Source organism: Bos mutus, chromosome 15, assembly GCF_027580195.1.
Source record: "Bos mutus isolate GX-2022 chromosome 15, NWIPB_WYAK_1.1, whole genome shotgun sequence".
Lineage (NCBI taxonomy): Eukaryota > Metazoa > Chordata > Mammalia > Artiodactyla > Bovidae > Bos > Bos mutus.
Window position 1 is genome coordinate 8678329 of NC_091631.1, and position 21862 is coordinate 8700190.

The 21862-nt window shown below is 38.9% G+C and overlaps 1 protein-coding gene across 2 annotated transcripts in view; it reads right to left on the minus strand.

Moving 5' to 3' along the window:
* TTC17 (tetratricopeptide repeat domain 17) overlaps nucleotides 1-21862 on the minus strand; it is a 129879-nt gene that overhangs the window by 100188 nt on the left and 7829 nt on the right. For both annotated transcript variants that reach the window (XM_070383533.1, XM_070383532.1), the window contains exon 2: nucleotides 5287-5376. In XM_070383533.1, the coding sequence (XP_070239634.1) occupies nucleotides 5287-5376 (90 nt within the window). The remainder of the gene's footprint in view (nucleotides 1-5286; nucleotides 5377-21862) is intronic.

Genomic DNA, 21862 nt, shown 5'->3' on the forward strand with positions numbered 1-21862 from the left:
GGTTGGGGCATTCAACCCATTTACATTTAAGGTAATTATTGATAAGTATGATCCCGTTGCCATTTACTTTATTGTTTTGGGTTCAAATTTATACACCCTTTTTGTGTTTCCTGTCTAGAGAATATCCTTTAGTATTTGTTGGAGAGCTGGTTTGGTGGTGCTGAATTCTCTCAGCTTTTGCTTGTCTGAAAAGCTTTTGATTTCTCCTTCATATTTGAATGAGATCCTTGCTGGGTTTAGTAATCTGGGCTGTAGGTTATTTTCTTTCATCACTTTAAGTATGTCTTGCCATTCCCTCCTGGCTTGGAGAGTTCCTATTGAAAGATCAGCTGTTCTCCTTATGGGAATTCCCTTGTGTGTTATTTGTTGTTTTTCCCTTGCTGCTTTTAAAATTTGTTCTTTGTGTTTGATCTTTGTTAATTTGATTAATGTGTGTCTTGGGGTGTTTCTCCTTGGGTTTATCCTGTTTGGGACTCTCTGGGTTTCTTGGACTTGGGTGATTATTTCCTTCCCCATTTTAGGGAAGTTTTCAACTATTATCTCTTCAAGTATTTTCTCAGGGTCTTTCTTTTTGTCTTCGTCTTCTGGGACCCCTATGATTCAAATGTTGTAGCGTTTAATATTGTCCTGGAGGTCTCTGAGATTGTCCTCATTTCTTTTAATTCGTTTTTCTTTTTTCCTCTCTGATTTATTTATTTCTACCATTCTATCTTCTAATTCACTAATCCTATCTTCTGCCTCTGTTATTCTACTATTTGTTGCCTCCAGTGTTTTTGATCTCATTTATTGCATTATTTATTATATATTGACTCTTTTTTATTTCTTCTAGGTCCTTGTTAAACCTTTCTTGCATCTTCTCAATCCTTGTCTCCAGGCTATTTATCTGTGATTCCATTTTGATTTCAAGATTTTGGATCAATTTCACTATCATTATTCGGAATTCTTTATCAGGTAGATTCCCTATCTCTTCCTCTTTTGTTTGGTTTGGTGGGCATTTATCCTGTTCCTTTACCTGCTGGGTATTCCTCTGTCTCTTCATCTTGTTTAAATTGCTGAGTTTGGGGTGTTCTTTCTGTGTTCTGGCAGTTTGTGGAGTTCTCTTTATTGTGGCGTTTCCTCACTGTGTGTGGGTTTGTACAGGTGGCTTGTCAAGGTTTCTTGGTTAGGGAAGCTTGTGTCGGTGTTCTGGTGGGTGGAGCTGGACTTCTTCTCTCTGGAGTGCAATGAAGTGTCCAGTAATGAGTTATGAGATGTCTATGGTTTTGGGGTGACTTTGGGCAGCCTGTATAATGGAGCTCAGGGCTGTGTTCCTGTGTTGCTGGAGAATTTGCTTGGTATGTCTTGCCCTGGAACTTGTTGGCCCTTGTGTGGTGCTTGGTTTCAGTGTAGATATGGAGGCATTTGATGAGCTCCTGTCAATTAATGTTCCCTGGAGTCAGGGTTTGGACTTAAGCCTCCTGCTTCCAGTTATCGGTCTTATTTTTATAGTAGTCTCAAAACTTCTCCTTCTATACAGCACCATTGATAAAACATATAGGTTAAAGATGAAAAGTTTCTCCACCGTGAGGGTCACCCAGAGAGGTTCACAGCATTACATGGAGAAGAGAAGAGGGAGGAGGGAGTTAGAGGTGACCCGAATGAGATGAGGTGGAATTAATAGAGGAGAGAGCAGGCTAACCAGTAATCCCTTCCTGATGTGCACTCCACAACTGGACCACTCAGAGATGTTCATGGAGTTATACAGAGAAGAGAAGAAGGAGGAAGGAGACAGAGGTGGCCAGGAGGATAAAAGGGGGGAATGAAAAGGAGAGAGACAGATTCAGCCAGTAATCAGTTCCCTAAGTGTTCTCCACCGTCTGGAACACACAGAAATTCACAGAGTTGGGTAGAGTAGAGAGGGGTTAGGGAGGAGACACAGGCGACCTGGTGGAGAAAAAGGAGAGTCCAAAGGGGGTGAGAGCAGTCAAGCCAGTAATCTCACTCCCTAGTTAAAAATGGGTACTGAAGATTGGGTTCTTAAAGGTACAAAATTGGTTAACAAACACCTAAAAGCAAAAATTAAAAATCTAGAGTAGTTTGGAATTTCAAAAATACAATGTTAAAGAAAAGAAGAAGGAAAAGAAAGAGAAAAAAAAAAACAACAAAGTCACAAAAATTATAAAGAAAATATAGGTACAAAATCGATAACAAATACGAAAAAGCGAAAGTTAAAAATGTAGAGTAGAGTTTGGAATTTCAAAAATACAATGTTAAAGAAAAGAAGAAAAAGAAAGAAAAACAAACAAAGTCAAAAAAATTATAAAGAAGATACAGGTACAAAATTGATAATAAATTTTCTGAATAAGCCTCTGAGACTTTACTAGACAGAGGCTTCAGATTGAAGTTTTGTGAATACAGATTCGCTTTCCAGTGTATCTATCTTTCCTTCCCTGAGAAAAAGGTATAACAAGGTATTTCTTCTTTCTGGAGATTTGGGATTATTTGAAATTTGGATTATTTACCTAAATCTGCTTCATGGGGATTTGGGGGATTATTTTTATGTGTGGAATGATAATTTTGTAAAGAATTTTATTTCTTCAAATAAATTCTTTGGCTCATTAAAAAAAATTTATATAAATGGTATCATACTCTATATTCTACAACTTTCTTTTTTTAAACTTAATGCTTTTGCGATTTATCTGCATTGGTCAGCATAGTGAAGGTCTGTGGTTAGTAAACTGTGTATGTCAGAAAACTGCCTTGTCCTCACTCCTGAATGATGGTTTAAGAGAATATAAAATATTATATTTAAAACAATATAAAATTCTGTACTTAACACTTTGATGCTATTGTCTTCTGGTATTGATTCTGGGATCTAAGAAGTTCACCTAGTTGTCACTACTTTGTAGATAAACTGTATTATCTAGTCTCATGGATTTATTCCTATGTCAGTGATTAAGAAGGATAAATGAACTTAAATCTCTAGCTCAAGCCTTGACCCAGGAGTCTACACCAGAAGAACCAACTCCTCACTCAATGTCTCCACTGATTCCTAACAGGTATCTTCTTAATATACCAACCTCTTCCCCAGTCTATACCTCCTTCAGTCTTCTCATTTCAGCTAAAGCCAACTCCATCCAACATCAATTGCTTGGGTCAAAAATCCTGGAACCATCCTTAACCCCATCTCCATCTCTGTCTCTTCCCAACCACTCCATGACCATTTCCTGGGTCTAACAGTTTTGTAGCTGCTTCTGGTTCTATCTAGATCCAAAGTCCAAAACCAGATCATACGATTTTAGAGTTTCTAACCCAAAGTGATACTCTGCCCTGAAATGGTGTTCAGGAAACTGAAGATGCAATTATTGAACCACTACATGGTTTGGTTCATTTTTTGGTCATTAGGTTTTGTTTTGTCTTCCTGCCTTTTTAAAATTTTTCCCACCAGACTCTTTTCATGCTCCGTCCCAGTCTTCAAGCAGTAGTGAATCCGGTTATCTTCCTTTATCTTGCACGGAACACTGTTGTGCCCTTTACTCCACAGAGATGCAATGAACATCAGACAGCAGAACCTATTCCTGGTCTTGGAGACCAGCAGGTTTATAGTCTTAGCTACATTCTCAACTTGGTGCTTTCTGTTCCATTTCAAGTCTACGGAGGTTGTTCATGCTGTGTTCAGACCTGACTACGTTTTACTTTCATTTCTATTTTGTCTTTCATCTGTCATTGTGTATATGAAGCAGAAACTAAGTACTCTGTATAAACTCATTACATTACTTTAACCAAATATTGGTGGAGTCAATATTTTTCATTTGCATTTTCAGTGACTTGGTAAATGGCATTTTCCCATTACACATACTCGAAGTCTCTTTCTCTTTATATTAAATAATACTGCCACTTAAAAAGATGGATAATCATAAACATTATAACGTTGTCTATGACTCTTAAAAACTATTTTCTGCACCACTGCATCTTTCTGAACACTATGTTTTAAGCTTCCAGGCATGAAGCCCTCTAAATTATGTCTACTGTCTTAGTATTCATAAAAATCAACATTTTCAAATTTATAAGTGACAAAACTGGTAAGAACAAGGTGAGACACTATTTTACAAATGGTGAGGTGCTCAAGTTTTATAAGTATTCCTAAAAATTTACTACCTACACAATTGATTAATATGGGCCAAAAGTTCTTCTTTAATTTATAGAAGTTTTAAAAACATGTAACTATTACTGTTAATAGATGTACTAATTTAAATTTATATAAGTGAAGTCGGGAACTTTTATGTAACTAGAAGATGAATGGCTACCTGGTTTCATCTCTGTAAACAGCCAGGAGATAAGGCATCTGCCTCTGGTTCTGCCATAACTTGTTTCATGAAATCAGGCAATTCAGTCTTTAGGTGCAATTATTTCCTTACCACTGAAATGAGGATGATCTTTATGATTCCTTCTAGCTTTCTAAGACTCTGATTCTACTCTTATTATTCCCTATAATTTTCTAAATCTCATTTTGCAAATTGGGTTACTTTTTCTTCAACTTAAAAGTTTCATTAAAATTTGAATTCAATTTACACTATAACTTTTAAGAGGGGGTTATATGAAAGAAAAAAAACTTTTTCAAATAACACTATTTGCTACTAAGAAAAATCAGTTTATGAAAATCAATGATAGAAACCAAAAGGTCAGATATTATTAGTGCTAATAAATATCAGCTTTTCAAAGTGTGGAAAAGAATCTGAAAAAGAATAAATACATGTATATGTATAACTGGATCACTTTGCTGTACACTTGAAACTAACACAATATCGTTAATCAACTATACTTCAATATAAAATAAAAATGAAGGAAGACTTTTCAAGATGCAAAGTGATGAATGGTTTTCACCTCAATCATAAGAACACAAACTACTAAGATCCTAGTTTTTACTACCTGAGAACTAACATAATTATATTTTTATGAGGCATTCAAATCATTCTTCCTTTTGATATTTTACCCAAACTCTCCTTCCAAGATTATCTTGAGATAATTCCTCTTCATATTTGATGGAAATATTTATACATGGAAATACTGTTCAAGGATATGTGAGTCAAGAATGAGGCATAAAACCAAGGTTCCAGTAGTCTATTTCTCTTACTAGTGCTCAAATGGCATTCTGATTAAAAAAAATAGAAGCATGATCTAAAAACAGAATATTCCTATAAAAGCAGAAGAATTAAGAAATAATATGTTTTAATTCTTCTTTGACCACAGTAGCTCCTGTGAAATGTACCAAGTACCAGGTGCATGTTGCTTGTCCAGTTGCCTCACCTCCAGTTCTTTGAGGTAGTTAACTGTTGTTTCTTGTCTCATTAATATGACTAAGTCATGGGGATGCTTCAAGTTCATAGGTGAATCCACCTGCAAGCAAGCAAACAGATAAAGCTCAGATTTCATTAAAATTTGTTTTGATTAATAAAGTTTAATATGCCTTACTGTTCAATCACCATTAGTCAGTGTGAGGTGCTCAGTAAATTTAAGGGGTATTTCAAAAGTGATTATGTGTAAATTTCAGCAAAGAGAATGAGAGGTTCAGTAGCTGTCCCTTGAACTCCAACTCAAAAGAGCAAGGTTTTGAAATGAATATCCTGACTGGACTAGTAATATAAGAAATATTCAAGAAATATTTGGAAATGAATGACAAATTCCTTAAAATATATGTTACACCTATACTAACAAAAAAAAGATTGCCTTGTCTTGATAACACATTCTATATCTAAACAAGTATGGCAGCAATAAAAGGAAAAATACGAAAAGCATCTATTTTTACAGGCTATTTGTGAAACCATAAATCAGAGATTATATAAAATAACCTCGGGACTTAGAGTTTACAATTCAAGTTTCTGAATCATAAACAAGCAACTATGTTGTTGAAGATGTAGGAAAAATGAATCCTTATATGCTGGCAGCAGGCTTATAAACTTATTATTTGGAGGCTCATTTGACAACATGTATCAAAACTTTAGAATTACATACCATTGATTTAGGAATATAAACTCTAGGGAACTATAGGCATTCTTTAAACAAGTGGGCAAAGATACACACAAAAATGTTCACTATATTGCCTTTAACTGAAAACAAACAAACAAAAAAACTAACTGAACAACAAAAACAAACCTAAGTCCATCAGTGAGGGAACAGGGACATCAATTGTCCAATGGAATGGGAGACAGAAAAATTAGATCTACTATCACGGAAAGACATTCACAATGCGTAATTAACTAAAACAGTGATAAAGGATAAGCATGGTATATTTTTTTAAAGAAATTACATTTTTATAGATTTAGATGTATACATGTCTGATATGCTAAAAACTAAGCTGGTTTATTTTTGGGAAGTGGGATTAAAAAAAGAGAGGTACATTTATATCTTTTACTTTTTACACTTGTATATTTTTCAATTGTCTATATATGTTTATAACAAGGAAAAAACAACACATATACACACATGGGGCTTTTTGAATTTCAGGAAAATCTAAGGCAGTGGCCTTGGAACCAAAGACATGAATGAAGTTCCTGGTATCCCTTAGGGTTAGACTGTCAAATTATGTACTAGCTCTCCAGAAGTTCTACTTTGAGAAGAAACTACATTTGTGTAATCTCTAAGAACTTGACAGCAGCTCAATTAATTAATTTTAGAGCTAGTTTTTTAAGAGCAAAAGATAGCCTTGCTTAGACTTTGGTAAATGCAAGCCTATTTAAAAAAAAAAAATCAAAGAGAGGGAATGAGAATTCTCTGGTGGTCCAGTGGTTAGGAATCAGTGCTTTCACTGCCGGGGGCACATGTTCAATCCCTGACTGGGGAATTAAGATCCTACAAGCCGTGACGCATGGCCAACAAATAAATAATAAGAGGGAATAAAAATAACATGGAATAAGTCCAATGGTTGCTTTAACAACAGGCACAGTAGTACTGGGTGATGCTAGGTGACTGCATATAAAACTCATCCGCCTTTCTTCATTCTACCGTCTCAGAGATGCCAGAAGAAAAAGAGATGCTAGTCTGGAGTAACTTCCACTCATATTTTCATAGCAATTATCTGAACTACATAATCACCATTATGTAGTGATGGATAATGATCGTCTCCCAGGGTCTCTCTTTTATAACTAAATCCCTTCACTGCTTCCCCTGGCTTTGCCACTATATTGGAACTTACATTAAAACTGTACTCTGAATTTAAAAGGCACTAAAAATATAAGAGCAAGGCCTATACTTGACCACTTGAGCTGTTAATCTCTATCAAACAATGAAACCTAGCAAAGGCCTACAAGCAAAACGCTAGGTGTTTCTCAATGAGGGGTGGAAATTTTTGCTTCTCTTACATACTCAACAGTCAAATGCCAAAAGGGCAGGGAAAGTGACTATACTGAATATGACCTGATCTAACTCCAAAGTCCATCAATCTTTTATACAACAATATATTATTTGTAATATATTACAGCACACCAAAATTTTTATAGGAGAAAATGTAAAAGCTATAACCAGTGGTCAGAATTCAAGAGCTTTAATAGGAGGTCAAAGAAAGTCTTTACTTTGGAACTATCCAGACCTCGAAAGGTACTGATTTAACATACCTCTCTATAAGTATATTTAAATGAGGTTTTTAGGGAAAAAAAAAATCGGGGGGAAGGAGAAGGAATGTGGGAGTGTGACATTCCCATTCCAAAATATCCAACCAGTCTATTTATCTGATAATTTGGAGAACTACAAGCAGAATGAAAGAATAAGACAAATGAATAAAGTATAATTTTAGCTTTAGATTAAAAAGACACGAGAACCAGGGCTTTATCTTATTTGAATAGCATGGGTTTGGCCAACATTCAACTCTGAGGAAGTACTTTTCATTTCCTTGAAGCACTGAGGGCAATAAAGATATAGTAGCTAGAGAACGTACAAAGATAAAATTATTAGCAGAAGGGAGTCCACTGACAGCTTGACAGCTGTGCTTCTCTTTTTGACGTTGCAGCAAATGGCATGGAGCTCTGCCAGATTAGGGTTGATTACAGAAGATTTATAGCCTGACGCATATTCTTACTGAGGTACCTTCAAGTTCTTACATTTTTTTTTAAATTTTATTTTATTTTTAAACTTTACAATATTGTATTAGTTTTGCCAAATATCGAAATGAATCCGCCACAGGTATACATGTGTTCCCCATCCTGAACCCTCCTCCCTCCCCATACCCTCCCTCTGGGTCGTCCCAGTGCACCAGCCTTACATTTTAAGACTTTATGCTAACTATCTTTGGCAAATGCCAATCAGCTTGAATTTTTCTCCTTTTGAATATCTCTCCTCCTTAGAAGATTAAGAAAGATTACACTTTGTAAATGCTACAACATCCATTCAACTACCAAAAGTTATATTAAGCCTTTATCAACCAGGCCCACTATGAGCCAACATGCGGAGACTGTGCACTCTGATTTTATATACAATTTAAGAAGGAGTGGTAATATCCCTTCAAAACCTTTAGCGTTTAGAAGTGGCTGCTATAAGCCCAAGAGCAAGAAGAGTGACAAATTACAGAGAGGTACGGATAGATTAAACATGACATAATGCGTCCACAAGACCTCAGAGCACTTTATGGTTTTTTCACAAAAGGACAAACAATCCTACAACTTCCACAGCATAATAAATGATGCTTATAATGACCGGAATTAAAAAGAAAAACTGAAATTATTTTCAATTTGTTGTAAATAAGAAGGTGAGAAAGTATGAAATACATTTTAGGGCAAAATTTAAACTGCAGGGAAAAACTGACCATGTGTTTGGAAATTAGCTAAATGGAATTCTGTTCAAAATAATTCATTCTCTTAAGACTTCCAGGTAAACACAGTTTCACTGTTACCAAAGCAATTTATTTTAATAAAGAAAATCTCAACCCATATATAACAGTCCAATTTTATTTTCCTTTTTATATATTTTATAGCTACATGTATCCAATTATATAGAACAGCAGTAAATATCTTATTCATTGTCAGGTTCATTTCCATATATTTCATTTGCTGACATCTTCAAGATATTGTTAATTTCTGTATCTCTAATTTGGAGTCCTGTCTCTGTGAATTCTGTAAAATCACATGGTAATTTCACTATATAAAGATAATGACTTCACCGCCAAGTAAAATAAAAGGTGAACACTGTAAACTTAAAATAACCAATCTAAGGATATAAACACTTCTGAATTCTACAAAACCAATCACTTTCGAGGAATTCCCTGGAAGTCCAGGGGTTAGGACTCAGCATTCTTACTGCAGGGGCCCTGGGTTTGATCCCTGGTTGGCAAACCAAAATGCTGCAGCTGCACAGCACAGCAAAAACAAAACCAAATTCAATCACTTTCCACTGGTCCTTTATGACAGGAAATTGAACACTTCTACTGTAACATAAGTTCCACCCCTCACAGCAACTTATTCTTCACATATAATGAATACTTTTACCTTTTATTTTTTAAAAATGGTATTCAAATGGGTACACGAAAGCAGTTTTAACGGCAGTATTTACAGTATTAACTTTTCCTGCCAGCAGTTTGAAACTGATTAATGAAATATTATGCCATATTCATTAAAAAAGAATTGTCCTTAGGTTAAATATGGGATGGAATATTTAAATCTTTTATTCTGGATTTTATATTATTTAAATATTGAGACAGTATGATGGAAAACATAAAGAAAAATCTTTAAGAAGACCCCCCAAGACTTCACCTCTACCTTCAGTGTCCCACTCAGGGAGTATTTACAGTTTTTCCTATCCAGCCACCTGCAATCTCCTCCTCATGGCAAAAGTGCCTGTCCTGCTTGGCTGGAAACATCCCTTCCCACGTGGGGAGGCTGATCAGTGGATTCCTTCCCATTGGTATCTTGGTGATTTTTTCTGAGAAGGGACATTAACCAAACAGTTGTCTTATACTAAGGAGTCCCTAGTCCAGAACTTTTATTTGAGCTACTGGGGACTAGTCCTCTTGTACCCATGGGGGGCCTGAGAAAGGGATTAAAAAAGTAGACCAATGAAGACAGAAAAAAACCCTCTTCTGGTGATACTGTTTGAGCCCTGGATCAAACTGAATCTGTACTCTTAGAACTTGTCTCAACATTCCAATGAAAAATTTCAAAACTGCAAGTCTTGCTGTTACTGCTAGATCTCTGCCTACTTTCTTGAGGACCTCTATCCAGGGTACCTTCTAATCCTCCTGGCTCTTCTAGGAGCCTCTGTGCCTTTGCACATGGTAATTCCCCTACTTGGAATGCATTTCTTTTCTTATGTTTTTGATGAAGGCCAACTGACTTGGCTCCAATGACATTTCTTTCTTTTTGTGTGTGTGAAACCATCCTTCTCTTGAGCTCCCATAATACTTTATATATACTTCTGTACTAACATTTACATTCTGTACTAACTAACATTACATTCTTTATTGTATGGGTGTCTTCCTAAAAAAAAATTTTTTTTTTAAATTCCTCTTTCTACCCTCAGTATTTATATGCTTTCGTGTACATGTTAGGTACATAATGGGCTTCCCTGGTGGTTCATATGGTAAAGAATCTGCCTGCAATGCAGGAGTCCTGGGTTTGATCCCTGGGTCAGGAAGATTCCCTGGAGAAGGGGACAGCAACCCACTCCAGTATTCTTGCCTGGAGAATTCCATGGACAGAGAAGCCTGGCGGGCTACAGTTCATGGGGTCACAAAGACACGATCGAACAACTAACACCTACTTACTTAGGTACATGATACATTGTTGACTGATGAAAAGTGTCTGATACCACATTTGTTAGATTCTCTATCTCCTAAGGCATCATGGCTCACTGATGACTATCTGGAAAGAAGGTAAAGTGGCTAAGCCATCAGGAATCAGGAAAAAATAAGTCTTTGACCTGACCATGACCAGCTCTGTGACGGTTAAAGCAAATCACCTTTTCTGTCAGGGCTCCCGTTTCCTTCTCTATAAACTGAGGGAGCCCAACCTAATGACTTCTAAAAATTCCTGACATTTTCCAAAGCCTACCTCTATAAAAGATTGAACACTATTATTAAAGTATCACTTTTAACCAGCCTAAACCACTGAAGTAATCTGATATTCAAATGAATGAAGCTGTCATTCTTTCAGTTTGCTCATACAAGCGTGTACTTTCTTTCAGTTCAGTTCAGTTGCTCAGTTGTGTCCGACTCTTTGGAACCCCATGAATCACAGGCCTCCCTGTCCATCACCAACTCCCGGAGTTCACTCAAACTCATGTCCATCGAGTCAGTGATGTCATCCAGCCATCTCATCCTCTGTCGTTCTCTTCTCCTCCTGCCCCCAATCCCTCCCAGCATCAGAGTCTTTTCCACTGAGTCAACTCTTCACATGAGGTGGCCAAAGTACTGGAATTTCAGCGTTAGCATCAGTCCTTCCAAGGAACACCCAGGACTGATCTCCTTTAGGATGGACTTCAGGCAGGGACTATTTCCAAAGACACAGTTAAGAGCTTCTTTTCAACTGTCAATTCGTCAAATGACACCAAGGCTCCAGTGAGCAGTGGCTATTTCTGATCTATTAAGTTGCTCACTGTATCACAAAGTCAGCCCTCTCTGTCTTCATGCTGCTTAATTCTAAGAAAGTTCCAATTTAAAACTTAGTAACAAAATAATCTTTTTTCTGCTTTACAAGCTAAATATATATGGTACTATAAAAACAGACACATTATAGACAATCTAAAGAAGAAAGTTAGAATTACTTGAACTTTCAACTTCAGAGATACCTGCTGTCAAATATATTTATCAGGGTAACTTCTCAGCATTTATATACATATATAGCTATGCATATACTGTTTAAAAAAATTAGATAATGTATCTACTCTATTATATCCCTTCCCTCTCTGTTCTTCTCTAAGTTTCATCAGACTTCTTTCCCAATAAATACAGATTTACATTATCATATTTAGTAGATGACATGTATGTTAATCAATAACAACTGCAATCTGGGCAACAACAACAATTATATTAACGTCACTTACTCAGGTTGCTACTAAAATTTACGCTCTCCTTTTAACAATACTGGGATGAGTATCCTTACACCTAAATTTTTTGAAAGTGAAAGTCGCACAGTTGTGTCCAACTCTGCAAACCCATGGACTATACAGTCCATGGAATTCTCCAGGCCAGAATACTGGAGTGGGTAGCCTTTCCTTTCTCCAGGGGATCTTCCCAACCAAGGGATTGAACCCAGTTCTCCCATACTGCAAGCAGATTCTTTACCAGCTGAAACACCAGGGAAGCCCAAGAATAGTGAAGTGGGTAGCCTATCCCTTCTCCAGCGGATCTTCCGGACCCAGGAATCAAAACCGGGGTCTTCTGCATTGCGGGTGGATTCTTTACCAACTGAGCTACCAGGGAAGCCCCTAAATTTTTCGAATAGCTACTAAATTGTTTCCTTCCCAGAATGGGGATTGTTAGGTTAAAGGGATTGGCTTGTAAAAGTTGTATTTTTTACAAGCTTTTCTCCAGAATATTTCAATCAGCTGAAATTTATAACAATAGTAACCAAGTTTCTATATACTCAAAAACACAAGAAAAGCATGAACATATTTTAATTTCTTTGCCGGCCATATGTATTTTTGCCTTTTAAACACTTATAAAAAATCTTTTTAAAAATCCATCTGTAGAAAGATCAGCTGTTCTCCTTATGGGAATTCCCTTGTGTGTTATTTGTTTTTTCCCTTGCTGCTTTTAATATTTGTTCTTTGTGTTTGATCTTTGTTAATTTGATTAATATGTGTCTTGGGGTGTTTCGCCTTGGGTTTATCCTGTTTGGGACTCTCTGGGTTTCTTGGACTTGGGTGATTATTTCCTTCCCCATTTTAGGAAGTTTTCAACTATTATCTCCTCAAGTATTTTCTCATGGTCTTTCTTTTTGTCTCCGTCTTCTGGGACCCCTATGATTCGAATGTTGTAGCGTTTAATATTGTCCTGGAGGTCTCTGAAATTGTCCTCATTTCTTTTAATTCGTTTTTCTTTTATCCTCTCTGATTCATTTATTTCTACCATTCTATCTTCTAATTCCCAGTCCAGGTTCGATGCATGATACTGGATGCTTGGGGCTGGTGCACTGGGACGACCCAGAGGGATGGTATGCGGAGGGAAGAGGGAGGAGGGTTCAGGATGGGGAAAACATGTATACCTGTGGCGGATTCATTTCGATATTTGGCAAAACTAATACAATATTGTAAAGTTTAAAAATAAAATTAAAAAATTAAAAAAAATCCATTTTACAGTTTATACATCACATTTTATGAATGGTGGTTTCTAGCTGGATGATTATTCTCTTCTGGTTTGTGTTTTCTGACCTTTTCTACAGTGAACACGTATACTTAAATTTATAAAGTATTTCTTTTCTTTAAAGAGCTATGAACAGGTCATCTTATTAAAGTGAAAGTAAAAGTGAAGTCGCTCAGTCGTATCGGACTCTTTGCAACCCCATGGACTGTAGCCTACCAGGCTCCTCCCTCCATGGGAAATGAAACTTTAAATGAAACTTTATATAGTGCTATGCAACATGTCTTTTTGTATTAAAAAAAAACAACTGTAATGACAAGTATAAGCTCAGATTTGAGAAACAATCTTTAGCTTTTCCTTATATATACACAGGAAAAAATTCCTCTCATAGACATGGGGCCAAATAGTCAAAAAGACAGTATCTATTGTATTTTTATTCCTTTCTCCCCTCAGATTTTCATTCTTATCTCAAATCTAGTTCACAATGACGCCTAAGGGCCCTGAGCTCTGTGGCCCTGTCAGGCTCATGCAGTTGCCAGCAGGAAGGGCTCTGGAGGGGTGGGATGAGAGAGGCAGAGAAGCCTGCTGCTGGACTTAGCATGCAACTCTCTCTTCAGAATTCAAGTCCAACTATCTCAAGTTCACAAAATACCAGTTTAGCCTTGACTCTTAAGAGAGACTTACACAACTTCCTGGCTGTAATAATTGCCAAAACATGTAACATTTTCTAGACCTTTTACTAGAAAAATGTAATTGTATCAGATCAATAAAATGCTACTGTTATGAACTGTCTAGGTTTGAAAATAAATTTTTACTAAAGATGACTTTTTCCTGCTCTCAGGGTAACTGTAGAGTACTTTAATAAAAAACTAAAAACCACCCTCAGTTTTATAGAACACCAAGTTACCAAACTAAAATTCAACTTTAAATAAATAGAAATGTTGAATCCTGACCATTACATGAATTTTTATGGCCTTATATTCCTATTTTTTAAAGTTACCCTCAATTAGATTTTACTTTATCGTTTTCAGTTCTTGGAAGACATAGTTGTAAATTCTTAAACTCACATAAAATAATCTAGGTATTTGAAGTATTAAATATACAGCTATAATCTAGATCTGAACATATCATTAGAGCATTCATGTCGATCACCATTTTCTCAACTGATTAGCAAGTAACCATTTTTGACATGAGCAACTAATGAACAACTTCTTATAAGAGTCATCAGTCTACATTTTCTGATTTACTTCACTGAAAAATATACAGAGAACACAATGAATAAAGTAGATAGCTTACCACTCACAAGAAAAGAAAATGGAACACTGAATCAGGACACCAGAATCATGACCATTCCTTATTTGTGTACTTGTGCTATTCTTGTAAACACATACACAAACAATGTAGCTGTGCAGTTAGAGTGGATGTATATGTAACTCAGAAGTGGTTTTTCTTTCAGGCAGAAAATACCAAACACAGAACAATGGCTCAACAAAGATGTCCATGTGCTAATCCCCAAACATGTGAATATGTTAGGATACAAGGCAAAGGGAATTAAGGCCGCTGATTGAGTTGAGGCTGTTAGTCAGATTACTTTAATTAAGCAAGCGAGAGAGTGTCAGCTGGATTATGCAACAGGTGGGCCCAATGTAATTACAGGGTCCTTAAAAGTGGAAGAGGAAGGTCATAGAGAGAGATGCAAAGTTGCTGGCTTTGAAGATGCAATAAAATGGGATTGGAAGCTGAGGACTACAGGTGGTTTCTGGAAACTGGAAAAAGCAAGGAAATGAACCTTCCCCTAGAACCTCCACAAAGACAGGCAGTGCTGCTGTCCCTGTGATTTTAGCTCAGTGAAACACCTACAGGACTGTGAGATAATAAATCTGTGCTGTTTTAAGCCACTCAATTTGTGGTAATTTTTAATGACAGCAATAGAAAACTAACACAAGAACCCACTAAGTACCAGACACAATGCCAGGCACTCTGGTGCACGAACCTGTGCGCCAGAGGGATACTACGGACTGAACTGTGTCCCCCCTTATAAATTCATATGTAGGAGCCCTAACTCCCAATAAAATGGTAACCGGAGACTGGACCTTTGGGAGGTAATTGGATTTAGATGGGGGGGTCATGAGGTTGGGGGCCTTCCCTGATGGTTCAGCGGTAAAGGATTCACCTGTCAATGCAGGAGATTCTGGTTCAATCGCCGGGTTGGGAAAATCCCCTGGAGAAGGAAATGGCAACCCACTGCAGTATTCTTTTCTGGGAAATCCCACGGACAAAGGAGCTTGGCAGCCTACAGTCCACGGGGTTGCAAAAGAGTCAAACACGATGGAGCGACTAAACGACAACACGAGACCAGGGCCCTCGTGATGGGATTGGTCCTCCTGTGAGCTTAAGGCCATACCAGAGAGCTCATTTTCTCTTTTCCTCTGCCATGAGAGGGAGGAGGAAGATGTAACTGTCTGCAAGCCAGAAAGAGAGCTCTCACTAGAACCCAACCATGCTGGCACTCTGATCTTGGATTTCAGCCTTCAGAACTGTGAGAAAATAAACCTTCGTTGCTTAAGTCACCAGTTTATGGCATTTTGTTATGGCAGCCCAAGCTAAGACAAGCTGGGAAAGACTGAGCACAGGAGGAGAAGGTGGCAACACAGGACAAGATGGTTTAGACAGCATCACTGACTCAACCGACATGCGTTTGAGCAAGCTCCGGGAGACAGTGAAGGACAGGACAGCCTGGCGTGCTGCAGTCCATGGGGTCACAAAGAGTCTGACATGACTTAATGACTGAACAACAAAAACTGTGAAATAAACATTAATGACAAAGGTTTAATTTTGTCTATGAAGATAAAAAAATTTAACTGAAGGTCCCTTTCTGTTCTTATTTCCACTGATGGTCACAACACTGTTTAGCTAAAGGTAGTGGGTAGATTAGAGGTCTTTCACTAGAACTGGATTATGAAATTTTTTTTGCACATCCCAACACTGTTGACACAGTCTGCTAGGAAAACAATTTAGCAAATCTAAGAAAAGTAAATATATGCATTTTTAGAACCAGGAAATTCCACTCCATAGAGTTTATCTTACAGACACACTCAATATATGCATGGCATCATGCAAAGATGAATGTATTTGCATGTTCACCCTCTGCAAGAATGTCTGTAGTAGTAAAAATATGGAAACAACCTAAATGTCCACCCTTAGGGACTGCTTCAACAAGTTACAGAACATCCATACAGCCCAATGCTATGCGTGCTTAAGGGAGAAAAGGGCAGCCTTCTACTTCTGATACGGACAGATGTCTAAGGCTTATGAAGTGAATAAAAGCTAACAGTGAGACCAAATGTTCCTAGTCTCATATTAGAAAAAAACACTGTGTGTTTGCAAATGCACAGAAACTTTAGGGAAGAATACACAAATAATTTGTTTCCAGAAGAGAGATTGTGGGTAGTTACGAAATTTTAACTTTTTATTTTATAACAAACTAGTGCAAAAAACTTTCAATTATCATATATTTTATAGTCTTTGCTGCTGCTGCTAAGTTGCTTCAGTCGTGTCCAACCCTGTGCGACCCCATAGACGGCAGCCCACCAGGCTCCCCCGTCCCTGGGATTCTCTAGGCAAGAACACTGGAGTGGGTTGCCACTCCAGTGGCAACACTGGGTTGCCATTTCCTTCTCCAGCGCATGAAAGTGAAAAGTGAAAGTGAAGTCGCTCAGTCGTGTTCGACTCTTAGCGACCCCATGGACTGTAGCCTACCAGGCTCCTCTGTCCATGCGATTTTCCAGGCAAGAGTACTGGAGTGGGTTGCCATTGCCTTCTCTGTTTATAGTCTTTAGTTCAATTTTAAAATAAAAAAATTTTAAAGAAAATTTTTAATTTTGATGAATATTTGTTTTACAAATAAAACTACAGAAATATTTTTCTTTATGTTAGTAGCAATGTTTAGCGCTGTAGAAAAGAAAAGAGGGTTTAGAATCTCATCTGAGCTTGAGTTCACACGGACACTTCCTACTTGCATGGCCCCAGGCAAATAATTTAACCACATTCTGTCTAAATTATTTTAATAAAAGATCAGTACCACATTTTCCTGAGTCTGGATGATGATGAGATAATGAACATGAAAACATTTGGTAAAGGGTTCAGTGAATTACAGACATTAAATGGTTTTTATTACAATGAAAGTTACCTGGTGATATCCTAAATTAAGAGTCACTTCCATGTATGACTATATAAAATGCAAACTCTATTAAGGCAGGGACTTTATCTCCCTCACAGCTGTATTTCAATTTCCTAACACAAAAAGCATCCAAGCATGTATTGAATGAGTGACCTAAGTATGCTAAGAGCAGTAATGGACACACAAAAAGCACTCAGCAAATACTTGCTCCAATAAAAACTTTCCTGACTCCACTTGACCACTTTCATCACGTACTACTCTCTGAGGTTCTATCTAAAGACTAACTACCCATCTCAATTCCCCACCAAACAATCAGACTGAAGGTGGAAAGGCTTGACCTTTGGGGGCAGAGCCTCTTGCCAGTCACCTGATTTTAACTGAAATAACTAAGTTCCTCAGAAAGAAAATGAAGGCTGAGAATGTTAGTAAATATATGTGTGTTCAAGTTAGACTCATGAAGTTGTTACTACCGACTAAACAAACATGGGAAGCACAAGTATGAATTCCTAATAGTATATCTTGAAAGCAAAATATGAAGTGACTTACCTAAACTTATACAATATTCAATTAACTTAAGTAATGTTGCAACGGCTTGCCCAATGGCTCAGGGTACAGTAAGGAATCTCCCTGCAATGCAGGAGACCCGGGTTTGACCCCTGAGCTGGGAAGATACTCTGGAGGAGGAAATGGCAACCCAGTTCAGTATTCTTGCCTGAAAAGTCCCATGGACAGAGGAGCTTGGCAGGCTACATTTCACAGAGCAGCAAGGAACTGGACACGACTGAGCAACTATGCACACACCCAAGTGTCACGATCTCAAATATGAGTTCTTCGAGTGCATCATAAGGTTGCAGAAGTAAAATATCCAAAATAGCCAATGGGAAAGTAGATTATCTGAGGCACCATTTTACAATTCTGGGTTAGAGATACCACGTGCTTAAAAAATTCTTAGGCTGTGCAGACCTTGCATTGGTAATGGGGAGAATGAGTGAGTTAGCTTGCCTCCTGTAAAGTCAATGCACCTCCCTCCTCCAGACTATTAAAGCAACGGTGGCCCTTCAGTGTGCCGATATGAGATGCAGAGCTAATACAGGAGTAATCACTGCCTGCACACAGACATGCCTGTACTCTCTCCTTCACGTCCTCAGTGTTTCCCGTGTGTGCATCATGTGTCAGGGCACTGTTTTAAGCACTGGGTTACTTCACTGAACAAAGCTGTTGCCTTCACAGAGCTTATTATGTTCATGTAGAAAGACATACAATAAAGTATATGTTGCAGTATAGTGCCAGTGATAAATACCATGAAGAAACATACAGAAGACAGAGTGATGGAAAGAGATGCTGTTTTACACAGTCTGGTCAGAAATGGGGGACATGAGGACAGAGGCCTGAAAGAAGAGAAAGGATGAGCCATGTTGATGTCTGCAGAAAAGTGTTTCACGTGGAGGAAGGAGCAAAGGCAAAGGTCTTGGTCAACCCAAAACAAGTGAACTTGGTACCCTGAAAACCAGCTGAAGGGCAGTATGACCGAAACACAGCACACAAGGAAAGTAGCATCAGGGCAGAGAGGTGGCCAGGAGCCAGGTCCCAGATCCTGCAGGGCCTACAGGTCCCGGTGAAAACTAGGTTTTATTGTTCAAGTGTGACGAGAAACCACTGAAGGTTTTCTGAGACTCTTTGCTTCCCTTCCCCTAAGACTCCTCAAGGAGTGGCATGACCAAAACTTTTGCTTTTTAAAAGATCACTTTGGTTGCTCTGGGGAGAACAGAGTCTATGGAGCAGAGAAACAAGGAGACCTATTAGGCGGTTACTGCAGACGTTCAGGAGAGAGAAGACGATCGTCTGGACTAGGCTTGTGAAAGTAGAGGTGGAATGACCCGGCAGGATTCAGAATGCATTTTACAAGTTGACAGGTTGCTGACAGACTGGGTATGAGATGTGACAGGAAAGAGTTAAGGACAATAGCAAGATTTGGGGGCATGAACCATCTGGTAATGGGTGTGGTGGGGCAGGAAATCAAGGACAGGATGTACACGTGGTGTCAACAGGCAGGTGGAGAGGCTGAGTAGGCAGCTGGCTGTACGAACTAGAGTTCAGGGTGAGACTGCAGATAGGGTCCAGGGACTGCAGATATAGCACTGTAGGCCATGAGATGGCATCAGATCGTCTGGTGGGCACACGCACAGAGGGAAGAAATGGGGCACTCCAATAATTAAGACTAACAAACCAAAAAGGTTTAAATATTTAAAACCAACAAACCAAATTCAGCAGAAAAGAATGAGAGCTTGTGGCAGGGATTTAGAAGGAAAACCAGGAATATATGTTCTGAAAGTCATGTAAAAAAATAGTCTGATGAAGTCTGAGGACAACTGCTGGGCTGCTAAGAGGTTCAGAAAGATGCCTCTGAACTGAGCACTGAATGTGGCAATATGGAAGGCCCTGGGAATTTTGACAAGAGTGGTGCGGATGAAGGACCTATTGGAATGGTCCCATGTGAAGAGGAGGGGAGTCTGGAAGCGGACAAGTCTGCTGGCAGAGGGATTCCCCTTGCTCTTGCCCGCGTGGAGCACAGCTGAGATGCAGGCCCTGCCCACACCCGGCTCCCTACACCGCGGAGTGCAAAGCTGTTCTAATTTTTGACCTGACCTGCTGGCAAGTCCTCTTATTCCTGGCTGTCAGAGTGCCTTCTGTTCACTTCCACCAGCGCTGCTTCTCAACTGCAACAACTGCTGAACCCCACGGCTGATCTAATCCGTCCTCAACAGTGCAGCTGCCAGTTCCCATCTACTTCACCTCAGCCCTTTCCGATTCTTTTTCTGCTTTTCTTGTTTATCAGTTTCCTGTCGCTTCTTCCTACTTTTAATGACTGAGCAAGTGCTGACCTTTCAGATGTAATGTCAGTGATGAGTGGATGACTTCTCTTGCATACACAGCCTGACCACAATAAAGAGCCATGAGCTATCTCTGAAATTATGGATCTCACCTGTGTACAGCAGGTTTCTGAAGGCCTTGGGGCTGATCCACTGATGGGTTACTTGGAGATTTCAAGATCTCCTGAGGCTTCCTTTAGGCTAGTTCCCAGATGACTTCCACACTAGTGAGTACTGTAAGGCTTCATTCACATAATGGTAAATTTCTAAAAAGTAGGAACCACTTCTCAGGCTTCCTTACATCATCCATTCAACAGATACTACTGCAGCCTCTGTGAGGACACAGTGTGAGAGATACTGCAGCTGCAGAGAAGATGAATATAGCTACTCCCTCCATGGAGCATACAGTAGTCTAGCAGGACATTTACAAAAGCAAACATGGTAAAGTACAAAAGACAGAACATGGCAGGCAAATGCTTTCACAAGGGAATGCAGGATGCTCTGAAAACACCTTGCGAGAACAGCTTATTCCAATCTGCACATCAGAGAGGCGTCCCTCTATGTTTAACTTGTGAAGAGTGTGAGTTAGGTGGACTGAGACATTTGTGGGGAAGACCATGTACAAAGGCCCAGAAGTAAGTGAGAGCAGAGCATATTTGGGGATACTGACAAAAAAGTTACATACAGCTAAGTGTGTTATGTGTGTACCTTCGGAAGTGAGAGTGGGGCCCTCAAGGATGAGCAGAGACAGGATGCTGCTGCTGCTAAGTCGCTTCAGTCATGTCCGACTCTGTGCGACCCCATAGACGGCAGCCCACGAGGCTCCCCCGTCCCTGGGATTCTCCAGGCAAGAACACTGGAGTGGGTTGCCATTTCCTTCTCTCTCCAATGCATGAAAGTGAAAAGTGAAAGTGAAGTCGCTCGGTCGTGTCCAACTCTTAGCAACCCCATGGACTGCAGCCTACTAGGCTCCTCCATCCATGGGATTTTTCCAGGCAAGAGTACTGGAGCGGGGTGCCACTGCCTTCTCCAGAGACAGGCTAGAGAGAAGGAAAGGCCAGACCTCAAGACACGTTAACGAACCTCAACCATATTCTGGGGTATGGACTCATTTGTTTTAAAGGTGTTTTTTCTTGGACGACCCAGATAATCACGAAGGTGTGATCACTCACCTAGAGCCAGACATCCTAGAATGTGAAGTCAAGTGGGCCTTAGAAAGCATCACTACGAACAAAGCTAGTGGAGGTGATGGAATTCCAGTTGAGCTATTTCGAATCCTAAAATGATGCTGTGAAAGTGCTGCACTCAATATGCCAGCAAATTTGGAAAACTGAGCAGTGGCCACAGGACTGGAAAAGGTCAGTTTTCATTCCAATCCCAAAGAAAGGCAATGCCAAAGAATGCTCAAACTACTGCACAATTGCACTCATCTCACACGCTAGTAATGCTCAAAATTCTCCAAGCCAGGCTTCAGCAATATGTGAACCGTGAACTTCCTGATGTTCAAGCTGGTTTTAGAAAAGGCAGAGGAACCAGAGATCAAATTGCCAA